The sequence below is a fragment of the Lingula anatina genome, chromosome 4 (genome assembly GCF_051362555.1).
Source record: "Lingula anatina isolate TDL-2025a chromosome 4, LinAna3.0, whole genome shotgun sequence".
Taxonomy (NCBI): Eukaryota; Metazoa; Brachiopoda; class Lingulata; order Lingulida; family Lingulidae; genus Lingula; species Lingula anatina.
In genome coordinates this window covers 1,192,198-1,206,394 of record NC_141770.1, presented here as the reverse complement: position 1 = coordinate 1,206,394, position 14,197 = coordinate 1,192,198, and the positions used below count along the sequence as shown (strand labels likewise).

General features: G+C 39.2%; 2 protein-coding genes across 2 annotated transcripts in view; one reads left to right on the top strand and one right to left on the bottom strand.

The window, feature by feature from the left end:
- LOC106162424 (uncharacterized) overlaps positions 1-14,197 on the bottom strand; it is a 28,682-nt gene that overhangs the window by 1,076 nt on the left and 13,409 nt on the right. The window contains exons 8-15 of the mRNA XM_087011335.1: positions 11,544-12,714; positions 11,272-11,349; positions 10,820-10,891; positions 3,215-3,300; positions 2,816-2,989; positions 2,211-2,433; positions 1,686-1,826; positions 1,372-1,481 (exon numbers count right to left, since the gene is read on the bottom strand). Coding sequence (XP_086867461.1) covers positions 1,372-1,481; positions 1,686-1,826; positions 2,211-2,433; positions 2,816-2,989; positions 3,215-3,300; positions 10,820-10,891; positions 11,272-11,349; positions 11,544-12,714 — 2,055 coding nt within the window. The remainder of the gene's footprint in view (positions 1-1,371; positions 1,482-1,685; positions 1,827-2,210; positions 2,434-2,815; positions 2,990-3,214; positions 3,301-10,819; positions 10,892-11,271; positions 11,350-11,543; positions 12,715-14,197) is intronic.
- Positions 4,265-9,812, top strand: LOC147762017 (uncharacterized). Its single transcript, XM_087011998.1, has 3 exons — positions 4,265-4,382; positions 4,497-7,898; positions 8,138-9,812. Exons 2-3 carry the CDS (start codon positions 4,660-4,662, stop codon positions 9,810-9,812), a joined length of 4,914 nt encoding a protein of 1,637 aa, XP_086868124.1. The 5' UTR covers positions 4,265-4,382; positions 4,497-4,659.

Below are 14,197 nucleotides of genomic sequence, written 5' to 3'. Positions count from 1 at the left end.
GAGTCTACTAGTGGTATATACAATCTTATGGGCAAAGCTTTACGTAAGTTTACCGCGTCAATGACAGTCGTGTATAAAGCTGTCTAGCTGTTATGGTTTCTTACAAGGACATGTCACTTAAACCTTTTCCAGATCTAGCGGTACACTTGCCTGGACCGGTACAATTAGATATTGACAGTTTTAATAGACTGGCTGAAATGTAAGAGAGTCCCCGCGCGACATGGTCACTAACAGAACAGCTATATAAATTCATTCATTTATGATATATATTGTCATGCTATGTAGTGACAATGCTTGGCAAAGCACATTTAGGCTTATGACACTCTGTGTAAAAACCCTCTTTAGATAAATGTTATGATAATAAATTTTACCAGTTATCTTATATTTTTTCATAACTTACATGTATACCCCAGAATGTTTCATTTATATGAAGACCTTACTTATGTTTATATTTATGCTCTGTTTTCTGTTTAACCAGTGCACAGAACAAGAAATTGATGTGCCATCTTCTCTTTCATGTTGAAACATTTCATTAACTAATGTTTTTTTATTTTTCTTTCGATTTCTACATGTACATATAAAGGAACAATCCCCATTTCCCATTCAAAAATGTTTTTTTTTTCGGTTTTTGTTCTTTCTGAAATGTTACGCATGTTCTGAGTTTAAAGAAAAACATTTTATTCGCGATTTTCCATATTCACTGTTTTCATTATCAACAATGTGATTGGTTCAGAAAGTTGCTCTATTAATAAAAAAGCTGAGCATTTTTGAAACTAAGAATATACCACATTTTCTCTTATATCAAATCTACAAAAAAGTTTAATTCTCCTATCAATGCATCTCATAAATTTACCTAAACATGTTTAGCCATCAGCCATATTTCAGCGGAATACATGTTGTTTCAGCATTTATTATTAAGACTTTATTTTGAACCAAATCAATGATACCCTAGACAATACAAATATCCTTTTAAGAGTCGTAATTTTAAAGAAATCCCTAAAATTTAGAACCGCTCAAATTAGATCAATCCAGTTAAGCATACCGCTATTTAATAGACCTGACCAACTTTTGTTATTGGTGCAAGAAATTTAAGTCAAACGTCGCTGGTGTTCTTGCAGATTCGACAGGTAGACAGCTATGTATGGGAAGCCTGATTGCGTCTGTGTTGAAACGCAATCTGATTGCATCCTGCATCATGCACATCTTTGATTCTAAACTGCCTAAAATCTCCGATACACCCGGATGTGATGTTGATAGAGACGGCGGTCACCCTTTGTTTTTATTTTTGATTACCCTGTTTACAAATTAACAACAGATAAATCTTTATTCTCTACTCTTATAAAATGATATACTGTTGTAATGCGTGATTACCTGTGTCAATATATCAAGTAGATGGGTGTCACATGCTCTTTCCGAGAGCTCTCTCACCAGACTCTGAATGAACCACGTGCCATGTGTAGGAGATCGCCAAGACTTGTCACCTGAAACGTCAATTCAGCAAACCTAAGTTTGACGGCCGGATATCAAACCGTTAAAGATGTTGGTGCTTTAACAGAAGGTTGACTGTTATACCTTATCCAATTATACTTATTTTATATGCTATTTGTGAAGGATTCTTGTCGACCAAGAGAAAGTATTAATAGTGGAAACCGCTGAAAAAGAACAAGCAGACTTCACAATATTACCTGTGGTCGTTGAAGTAACTAATATCATATCGGCCTTTTCTGCTATTTTGCGGTCTTCGGTATTTGAGGAAGTATTTTGTGGCTTTGTTGTCATTTGCTTGGGTTTCGTTTTTACATCTGACGCACTTTCATCCTCACCTTCTGTGAAATAAAGGATAATTGTTAAATATTAGACAATGACATGTCAATGAAGTATAAAGCAGCGATTCCCAAGTTGTAATTGACAAAAATATTTTTACTTTATAATGGCCAAAATTGAACAACACATCGCATGAAATACACAAACGAACTATATTTTGACAGAGCAGTATCAACCAACTATATATGTAATAATAATAATAGAAACGCCCTCCGTTCGCATAAGAGGGCAAAGTACATATCTAGTACTATACAGCATTATAGCTTTAAACATCAAAGCAGAAAACAGGGAATCAATTTAACCTCTCACTCTTTACTCATGAAATTAAAACTTGTTTCACAAAGTATGGTTCACACCAATGCCCCATGTGGAAGATGGACACTTACGACAGGGACTCTGACACGCAGATATGAAGAACATCTTGGGGCAACCTTTCAGCGTAGGACACTTGGAGGCCTCAAAGTGTGCAAGCATTTGGTCATACCCTATATGATAACCGTCAGTGCCTATCACCGTGTTCTCTCCACCATGACTCAGGATCACCATGATGAAGGAAGAGTAAACACTGTGATCAGTTCTTGACTCACGTTCGGCTATTTGACTGATACCCTGTATAATGCAATGTTTGGTCAATATAGGTTAATGACAGTACACTTTGATACTATTATATTGTCAAAGAGAAATTCATTTTTCTGATCTCATCAGCGAGATCAGTGTTTGTAATTCTCTGAGGGAAGAGTTCTGTCATCATAATGAATTGGCAACGGTCGGAGTCTTGCAAATTTTTTAACATAGTTAAAGAATAAATTATTCACATATTTACATCCTTAACCCATAATCACATATGAAAATGCACGAGTTATCATATACTTAATGACAGAAAGAGTTAATATGTTACCATCACATAGTTTATAGTTGATATATTACCAACTGTATCTAAAGGGTAAAATATGCGGCGGACTAAGTGAACATTTAAATTCGATCTACAAACCCTAGCAGTCATGTTGTCATGCCTGGACACCAGGTAATGTAGCTGCTGAAATAAACTTTCCAGACGTTTAACATCAATCTCTGTGCCTTCTCTGTCGGGGTGATAGTTATTGTCAAAGCTGACATTGTTGATGATCACAGCTCTCCCTCTCCACTCTCTGTAGTTTTTGTAGACCTGCAATATTCAAAAGGGTTGTTGACAATTTAAGTGTAATCTTGCACTGCTATTGCCTCAGTACATGCTTCTCTTGGTGCACCAACAAGATAAAGTGTGAAACATTCAGTTGGTGTTGTAATAAATGTCTTTTTCATGACAAAGCTACTGTATTGTTGAACATTATATACGGTAACAAATACACCTGCATATAAAAATAAAACAGAATAAAACGGGGCCACTAACATTTTTATGATCGAATGCCTTCTCCTGGAAGAGGTCAACTGAGCAAGGTTTTACTTTGACCTCGGTCATATCATCCATGCTTGAGCCTACAATTATAAATTATCCTCCAATGAGAAGGTTAATGAGTTATTATGTGCAGTGTTAAGAATATGTACAGTGTTAAGAATTTGGTAAAAGTGATTTATGAACCAAAAAAAAAACTAGTTTTCCTTGACTGCATATAGCATTCTGGAAGAACTGTTAAGATTAAAGATCAAACTAAGTGGACCATACCAGAGTACATAAATGCCCGATCTACAGGGGGTGGGGGCGACAAAATTATTGTACCACCTGTATGAATAGGGAGCTATGGGGCACGAGGGACCCGTTCGTAAAAAGTGCCTTGCGGTTTATTGGTCACGTAACAAGGGATGGATTTTCATCCATGCGCACAATAAGAGGTGCCATCGTAGGTTTAACGCCCTTCTAGATGTCAAGTTGTTATCATGGTGAAAAAAAACTCAAAAATGAAAATATCAAAGAAATTGTTTCCCTGAAATTGGAGGCTTTAGCTGTATCCCATATGTGGTATGCTTGGTTAACTTGTATACAGGGTTTGCAGAAGGATGGGGGACACTGGTGATGTCCATAAAACAACATGAAGCAGACTACTGCCAGAGACGACAGGCGTCTTTTTATGCTGCCAAGGCTCAGGAAATTTGAACCGTGCTGTGAATTAGCTTTACGGTGGTTGAGTTAAAGGTGCATATAAACCCAGTGTCTGTGGAGCGTTGATTTCAAGTAATGCACATAAACCACTTCTAACTAAATTCGACATACCAAGGGATGAACCAAATAAAACGCTCTATAAACCATAAAAAGCTCCTTTCTTTAAACTTTTGGTTGTAGATTTAACCTACTTACCTGACCTACTTATCTGCCCCATAGATATACAGCATAGAAAGCTAACAGGAAAATCCGTTCAAATATCATTTTGGGTAATATTAAACAATGTCTTTTGGTATTTCTCTAAATTTACTATTTTAAACTATATAATGGCTGTTAAGGTTTTGGCCCGTCTTAGCTGTTATGCACATCGGTGGAGATAGCGTTTTACTTTTTTGACTAGAGCACGCGCTTATAGTTAGTTATGTTCTGATCATTAAAAGTCACTAATTCCCGCAATGAGGTAAGACTTTATGAATCATTTAGTAATTTAAACAGTTAATAAGAACTTTATAAGTTGTAATTGTAACATAATTTAAGGATAATTTCTTAATTTGATGTATTTTGTTCATTTCAGTTTCTACGTGACAATTTCAATGACAAGCAAATAAAATAGATGTGAAAAAGACTAAAGAAGTTTGCTTATTCGTAACAGTAGAAACTCAGCGACGATTTAGTGAAAGATAATAGAAACTGAGCGACGATTTAGTGAAAGACGATCAGCATAGTATTTAGAAAAGATGGCAACACAAGCGGAAATGTTACTGCTGCAAGCAGAACTAAAAAGGGTAGAGTCGGATATAGACCAAACCATGTGTGAGTTGGAAAAGCATTTTAATTTCACAAAGTCAAATATAAAAAAGACATCTACGCCCAAAAATGCACTAACATCTTGTGCCCCACTCACTTTGTGTGAGCAAACTACGATAGCAAAGGAACTCAGTAAACCAAGAATTCAGATTCAAGTATTTGAAGGTGACCCGATCAAATATGTGCTGTTTAAGAGACAGTTTAAAAGTAGAATCATAGAAACATGCGACTCTGACGATGAAAAACTGAACTATCTACTGCAATACACCAGAGGTGAGCCTCATGAAATTACGCTAGGATTCGCTCACTTAGATGCATCCATTGGTTTCAAGGCCACATGGAAGGAATTTGAGAGAAGGTATGGGGACCAAGAACAGATTGCGACATCGTATATAAACCGTGCCTTACAGTGGCCAGTGATAAAGCATGATGATTATGTCGCATTAGACAAATACGGCATATTTTTAAGGGAATGTGAATATGCAGTAAAAGAAATAGATGCCATTCCAGTCCTCGAGTATCCCGATAACCTTAAGAGGCTAATGACGAAGCTGCCGCTCAAATTGCATGATAAATGGAGAAGCATAGTATATGAAAGGAAGGAAAGGGGACAGAAGATAACCTTTCAGGTTTTCGTCGATTTTGTGCAGAAAGAAGCACGAAAATTGGCTGACCCCATTTTTGGAAAGGTTCCACCGCCACCAGAGAGACCTATACCAGCACCAAGGAGAAGAGTTCCAGCACAAACAGTACTGTCTAGTACCTCTGCATCCAGCAACGAAAGACACGTTCACAAGTGTATATTATGCAAGGAACAACATAAACTTCACCAATGCCCAGAAATGCAAGAAAAGACAATGGATGAAAGAATCGGCATTATAAAGAATAATGGGTTATGTTTTGGGTGCCTTGCATATGGTCACAGAAAACATGAATGCAGAAGTAAAATGAAATGCCAAAAATGTAACTCTTATCACCCAACAATTCTACATGATGACAATTACACTAGTAAAGTAGTGGGAGCAGCTGTATGCCATACCACCCACAGTTCTGAGAATGTGCATTCCATGATAGTGCCAGTTGTAGTACACCACGAGGATAATCCAGACATTTATTCAGTGGTATATGCAGTACTAGACGAGCAGTCAGATGCCTGCTTTGTAAAGTCCTCGACCCTCAGTGAACTCGAATGTAAAGGGAAGCATGTAGACATCAGACTTTCAACCATACTTGGAGAAAAAACCGTCCCGAGCAGGAAAGTTAGAGGACTTGTTGTGAGAGGTCTGAACCAAGAGACATTGATTGAGCTCCCAGATACATACTCCAGAGACTCCATTCCAGTTAAGCGATCACAGATACCCAGACCAGAAACTGCTAAGAAATGGCCACACTTGCACTCAATTGCTGATAAGATTACTCCTTATCGCCCAGACATAGAGGTAGGACTGCTGTTGGGAGTAAACTGTATGAAAGCCATTAGAGGTCTGGAGTACATACATGGTAGAGGAGAGGAGCCATATGCATACAGATGTAACCTAGGTTGGGGTATAGTAGGGCCAGTGGACAAATCAAGACCCATAGATGAGAACAAGAGCTTTGGAACACATGCCTTTGCCTTTAGAACACAAGTGACAGAGATCAGCCCCGCTGAGGTTTGCAGTCTCTTTGACCAAGGTTTCGACCAACAGAAAGATGAGAAGTTAAGCCTTCAAGACCAGAAGTTCATGAAGATTATGGAGGAAGGCATACATTTCAACGAGGGTTTTTATGAGATGCCACTACCATTTAAAGATGGACATCCAGCATTGCCAAACAACAAACCAGCAGCTGAGATCAGGCTAGAGCAGCTAAGGAAAAGGCTAATCCACAACCCGAAGTATTATGAGCACTATAACAGTTTTATGCAGGACCTCATAGATAAATGCTATGCAGAAGAATCACCTCATGAAGATGGAGGTTGGTACTTACCACATCATGGTGTATATCACCCCAAGAAACGTGAGAAATTACGAGTGGTGTTTGATGCCAGTGCAAAACATGAAAATGTTGCGCTAAACGACTGCCTGTTGAAAGGACCTGATCAGAATAACTCGCTCATAGGTGTTTTATTGAGGTTTAGAGAGCAGCCAGTAGCAATCATGGGTGACATGGAGAACATGTTTCACAGGTTTAAAGTGAAAGAAGAGGATAGAAAGTTTTTACAGTTCCTATGGTGGAAAGACGGTGACCTCAGTAGTAATCCCATCACATACAGAATGACGTCTCATATATTTGGAGCGATAAGTTCACCAGCATGCGCATTGTATGGACTGAGGAAACTAGCAGAGGACTACCAAGATGAGTATTCACCAGACGTCATTGCCTTTCTTAAGAATGACTTTTATGTAGACGATGGACTCAAGAGCATCGAGTCAAGTGAAGAAGCTATACGTCTTGTTAGTGAAACAAGAGAGCTGCTGAACAAAGGTAACCTAAGACTTCACAAGCTAGTATCAAACAACCGTGAAGTGATGAATACAATCCAAATGTCAGAGAGAGCCAAAGAAATGAGAAACATTGACCTTAACAGAGACACATTGCCAATATGCCCAGCTTTAGGAGTACAGTGGTGTGTAGAAGCGGACAGTTTTCAGTTTAAGGTCCAGATCAATGATAAGCCATTAACAAGAAGGGGAATTCTCTCCACTGTAAGTTCCATATTTGACCCTTTAGGCCTCGTCTCACCCTTCATCCTTGCCGGTAAGAAAATTCTCCAAGAGCTATGCAGAGACGGTGCAGAGTGGGATGATCAAGTGCCAGAGAGTATTAGATGCAGATGGGAAAGATGGCGCTCAGATTTGCTGAACTTAACCAAGTTGAATATACCACGGTGCTATAAGCCAAATGATTTTGGTGAAGTGACTACTGCAGAACTTCATCACTTCTCAGATGCCAGTGTAGAAGGCCTAGGTCAGTGCAGTTACTTGAGACTTAAAAGCAACACAGGAAGAATAGCAACCACATTAGTTCTGGGCAAGTCCAAGGTAGCTCCCTCTAAACCAGTTACAGTCCCACGCTTAGAGTTGTCAGCAGCAGTGATGTCTATAAAGGTGGGGACCTTTCTTGCCAAGGAGTTAGAGTATGAGGACATCACCCATGTGTATTGGACTGACAGCAAAGTTGTTCTAGGGTATGTCAATAATGATGCTAAGAGATTTCATGTCTTTGTAGCAAATAGAATACAACAAATTAGAGAAGTCAGTCAGCCATCGCAATGGAGGCATGTTAAGTCCAGTGACAACCCTACCCAGCTGATATAGCCTCCAGGGGAACAGGTGTGACAGAGCTACTACAGAATGAACAGTGGTGGAGTGGGCCAGACTTTCTGCGCATTGATGAACCACTATCTACCACTGATACCCAATTCAGACTAGCACCAGATGACCCAGAAGTACGCAAATCTGAAGTCAATGTATTTGCTACTAAAGTAGAAACCAACCACGATCACTTGTCTGATGTATTGAAAAGGTTTTCTTCCTGGAACAGAGCAACACGAGTTGTTACGTGGTGTTTACGATTCATACAGAAGCTGAAACAAGCTAAGAACAGGAAATCTACACAGCAGAACACAGTTGAGACCAGCAATGAACCGTTGAATGTTCAAGAAATACAAGTGGCAGAAAAGATCATTCTCAAGTCAACACAGACTGTTACATTTGAGAAGGAAATTGAAATACTGAAAGCAATTAACAGAGAAGATAACAGTGAACACACAGAGAGAAAACAGGCAAGATATCGCAACGAACAAATCAAGAAAACCAGTTCACTATACCGCCTAGACCCATTTTTATGTGAAGATGGACTACTCAGAGTAGGTGGTCGTTTAAAGAGGGCAAATCTACCCAGAGAGCTTACACACCCAGTGATTCTGCCTAAGGATCATCACGTTACAAATCTCATAATTGACCACTATCATACACGATGCGGACATTCAGGAAGTGGCATTACTCTTAATGAAGTCCGAGCTAGTGGTTATTGGATAATTTCTGGCCGTGCCAAGATTGGATCATATATATGGAAATGTGTGACCTGTCGTAAGCTTCGAGCAAACCCACAGAGTCAGAAAATGTCAGATCTTCCAGCTGACAGACTGGAACCAGCACCTCCATTCACCTACAGTGCAGTAGATTTCTTTGGACCATTCTATGTGAAGGAGGGAAGAAAGCAGATTAAGAGATACGGTGCAATGTTTACATGTTTAGCATCACGTGCTATTCATATAGAAGTTGCATATTCACTCAGCACAGATTCTTTCATTAACTGCTACAGACGCTTTGTATGCAGGCGTGGACCAGTACGTCTACTCAGAGCAGACCGTGGAACCAATTTCATTGGAGTTAAGGGAGAGCAAGAAACTGCCTTTATGGATATGGATCAGGACAAGATCAGGAGAGAACTTCTGAAAGACCATTGTGACTGGATTCAGTTTGAAATGAATGTTCCTCATGCTTCACATATGGGAGGCGTGTGGGAAAGGATGATCAGATCAGCCAGAAATGCTTTATCAGGACTTCTCACAGCTCACAGTGACCGTTTAGATGATGATTCCTTGTCCACATTGTTAGCTGAGGCAGAAGCCATAGTTAACAGTAGACCTTTGACCTACATTGATACACAGTCACCAGATTCTCCAATGCCTTTGTCTCCAAATCAGCTCCTGACCCTGAAAACTAAGGTCGTGATGCCACCACCTGGGAATTTCATAAGGAAAGACACATACCTTCATCGAAGATGGCGACATGTTCAATATCTAGCCAATGAATTTTGGAACAGGTGGAGAAAGGAATTTCTTCCTACATTACAAGAGAGAAAAAAGTGGATCAAACAACATAGAGATGTACAAGTTGGAGATATTGTTCTCATGATAGATGACAGTGCACCAAGAAATCAGTGGCCACTTGGTCGCATAGTAGAAACCTTTCAAAGTGCAGATGGATATGTGCGTAAGGTCAAGTTGAAAGTTAGGGACTCTACATATGAGAGACCAGTGCACAAGTTAATTCTTTTATTGACCGGAGAAGACCCCGTCGAGGAGCCAAAATAACTGTTAACTGTGACAATAATGTCAGTTTTGTTATGATTCTATGCTACAGTTTGTGTAGATTTAATGAACACTTTTGTTTTCTAAAGACAGTTACATGTCGAGCTATTTGTGTTTATGGGATTGCAAAGTATTTTATGTTTTAATACGGTAATTAACAGTAAGTTTTGATGTTCCTTAAAAGTGTTTAAGGTACGGTAATTCTTAATAATTTCCGAGCAAATATTTTTTATACGTAATGATAAGGTAAACAGTGTATATTGTGTAAATTGCTTTCACAATTTAGGGGAGCCATGTTAAGGTTTTGGCCCGTCTTAGCTGTTATGCACATCGGTGGAGATAGCGTTTTACTTTTTTGACTAGAGCACGCGCTTATAGTTAGTTATGTTCTGATCATTAAAAGTCACTAATTCCCGCAATGAGGTAAGACTTTATGAATCATTTAGTAATTTAAACAGTTAATAAGAACTTTATAAGTTGTAATTGTAACATAATTTAAGGATAATTTCTTAATTTGATGTATTTTGTTCATTTCAGTTTCTACGTGACAATTTCAATGACAAGCAAATAAAATAGATGTGAAAAAGACTAAAGAAGTTTGCTTATTCGTAACAATGGCATCTGGTCGGCTTTTGTGGCAAAACATTGACTTCGTATGCATCTTTAAGCAAAAGAACAGTTTAAAGAAGGCTCCATGCTACAGGAATTCTCACCAATATTGAGATCACGTGGCCATCCTACAAAATATTAGTACTAACATAATAAATGAGCACTGGTCTGTTAACCGGTCGTGAAGATACTAACTTGACTTTACCAGTTTTCATAAAGAAACTATTTGAAAAACCTTACAAATCCAGCTGTTGTTCACCTTATAGCAAACGGGTGCAATACTCTTGTAAACCCCTATACTCTGTTCAGTTATTAATGGTGCATTTTTTACCAACATATAATAAAGGTAGTTAAAACATTCCAATGTCAGTGACCACGATCAATACCAGATCAGTACGTACTTGATGTTTGAGCAGAAGCAGTTTCTAGTGACTGATTGTGGGGCAGCCCTTTTTCTTTTTCTTCTGTCCTACCTGGTTGGCAAATGCGAGATAATCACACTTTATAGGCATTAAATAATACTTTTATATCATTTACACTAAATTCTTGGAAACACAATCACACACACACACACACACACACACACAATTGAACGCTTGATATCAAGGTCATTTATGTTCAACATTACTGTCAATGTATAAATGTAAAACCACAATTTCCCACTTATAAACACGTGGAAGAAGGTGAATCATATGAGTTGTGTACTAGAAATAAAACGCTGTTTTATTGTAGTGACTAAACGCAAGAGTTTGGATAAATAATCTTCATTTCTGTCACCGGTAACATATAATTTTAATTTTACGAGACTTGCTTATTAACAACGCCAAGGCTAGAGTTCAGCACACAACCTTACCTTGCTCATGATTGACACTGTTGCTTTCTGAAAGACGCATTCGAGCCACGAGTGGGGCTTTCTTCACTGCTTCTTCTCCTGAAATAATTGACATACATATCTTTTCATAGTAATTATTATTTGTGTATTGTGCAGAGTGTATAACAGTCGGTATTTCAAGGTATAAAAGCTAGCTACATCTAGTTATGGTTCAAGTCACATATCACCAAAATTTAAACTTTTATTTTGTTCACTTACGGCAACAGCAGGTATTATGTTTTTTAACTGCTTACCTGAGAACCAAACACGATATGGCCTCAAATCAATCGGTACTTCCGCATTCTCTACACATACACATATGACATCCTTTTCTAGAACGGTCTCTGCTTCTATTGGGATCTTGCCGTGGTTTACCCGGATATAGTAGCCAAAGTGCATTCTGGGGCAGTATGTCTTCTGTAGATAAGACAACTCGTTTTCAACTGTTTGTCGTGTATTAAAATATACGTGAGGCTTTGGTGGGCCGGCAGCGTTCGTTATCACCAGTTCAATGTCCTTTTCTGCAGTGAAGAGATGAAGCACAGATGTTTTGTCTTCCAGACGGAAGGAGGCGTGGTCAAAACCAACATCTGGGATGCCATTTACACAATGGTAAGGTTTATACTTCCTAAGCAGACGGATGATCAAACGATGGAATAGCCCTGGAGGAAAGAAGCCGTGAGGGAATGAAATGAATAAAGATATTTCTCGAGCCTTCTCGGGAGGCCGATATTTCACCAGGTCATTGGATTTCAGCATGCAAGGCACGACGAATTTTCTCTTTCCAGACGGCAGCATTGGATTTTGAACTGATTTAGATATGTCCAACATCAGGTCAAAATGCTCCATAAGTTGAATCACTTCGTTTTTCATGTCGGTCATCTTTTCCTTCTGCAGATATACATCGAACACCTCCTCGTTCAGTTCTCCTTTTTCCAGACTTCGTTTCAAGTAATCGAGGCGATCCTTTCCACTTTTACTAACAGGCGGGGTCATGATGGCAGAAAACAGATCTGCTAACCACTGTGGATCCAATATGACGATATTTTCCAGTCCATCCACTTTGAAGTGTAGGACGTCTCCCAGATGATGATGGTAAGGAATAAACATTTCATCTAACTCCGCGTCACGGATTCCAACTAAGCGCGCCATATCACGCAGTTCTTTAATATATATGATCGGCCTTTCTTCACTCTTCTTTGCCAAATCCAATTCCAACTGGAACCATCTCACTGGGTGCATTTGGCGGCCAGCTTCTCTGTCTCTGCTATAGCCACAAAGATGCTCGATCTCGCTTTTTATTTCATCAAACTCCTCAACGTCGGCCAAGTTACTTATGGCAAAACAACGGTAGACGTGTTCTGCGAGTTCCTGCTTGTCCTCCAGATAGTCCAAGAGTTGACCAAGTATCTCATCAGCGGCTACCTATAAATAACACGGTATGGGGTTTAAAATCTTGTTCAATTTCATATTAAAATGTTAAGTTTGCCTTTGGAAAAAAAAAAACATTATCCTTTACAGTGTACACTCACATTCAAGTACAGTACATTTCACTTAAACAAAAGGGAGGAAAGTGGACTGCTTGTGTGTGTGAGATAATAAAATCCCAGAGAAGGAAGGAGCGGAAGACGCTTATCTCGACACCGAATCATGTCAACCAAAATCAGTCACCTTTTCCGTGTTCTGGGTACAAGTAGGTCCTTAAGTTCTAGATTTCAGTATTGCCAGCTCGATCATGATTTCTATATAACCCATATCAGCAATTCTGACTGTAGTCATACTAGGGGCGTGTTCGGCAACATTTTGCCTGGGGCGTTTCCATATTTGAAAGCCACATGTCGCGAACGTCACAGATCTGTCCCGCCTGGAGCTGCCTTTCCCGCCTTGGGCTGACGTCACCTCGTGCAGACGAGACAAAGACGAAAAGAGGCTGACCCGGAGATTGAATTTTGAAGTAAGAATACCTTGCAATCGAAAATCGATGCCACAACACAAGCCCCTTTCTGCTTTAAAACTGATTTTGGTGTAGCCATTGCGCAGTCCTTATAGTGGTGTCGGACATACAGTGTACATTAGTGGTCTGAGTTGGTCTTTAAGTGCAATTCAAGACTAAAACTGGTATGAAGCGATCTTAAAGATTAAGTAAGGAGTCTTAATTTTTAAGTTTTCATTTATGATAGATCCAGATATTTTGGCTTACCTGTTAACTGTCTTATATGTCTGTGCTCTGATGTCAAAACTTTAAAAGTATGCTGCACTAGTACTAGTATTAGACACATTTATGCGCATGTCAGTAACAGTAGACTGGGTCGTGTACGGCTTACGCCATATTAAGATTTTATGTGATTCGAACGCTACGAAGAATTCTGATTTTTAAGTTATATACATATGAACTAACCAAGACTAGGCTGACAACATTATTGGAAGCTTCTAAAAATATTCTTTGAAAAACAAAACAAAACAAAACAAAAATCTGACTATATCTAGTGACACCGCCAAATCGACCTCTACCTATACACACTGAACACTTTTAACACCAAAATGATGTCTGTAAACGACACAATATATCACGGCAATACGGTGATCGCACACGCACAAGTGCATAGAGCCTATGACAACGATAGTGATGATGGAGATAATGACATGTATTACAGCGCACCATTCTGACACAGATAAGATGTGAAAAAGACTATAGATGAGTGAATGGACGCTTGGTCAGAAACGATTGTCAGCAATCTAAAGCAGATCCGTGCCAAGGACAACGCCGGTGGCGCCAGGAAGACGCAGAATAGCAGGGGTGTCTAACGCTCGGTTTTTGAAACTGCAACGGGTGGCCAAGGACCAATATTATTTCGTGAAACACTCGTAAAACAACAAGATTACGATATCTGTTGCCTCGCCGAAACAT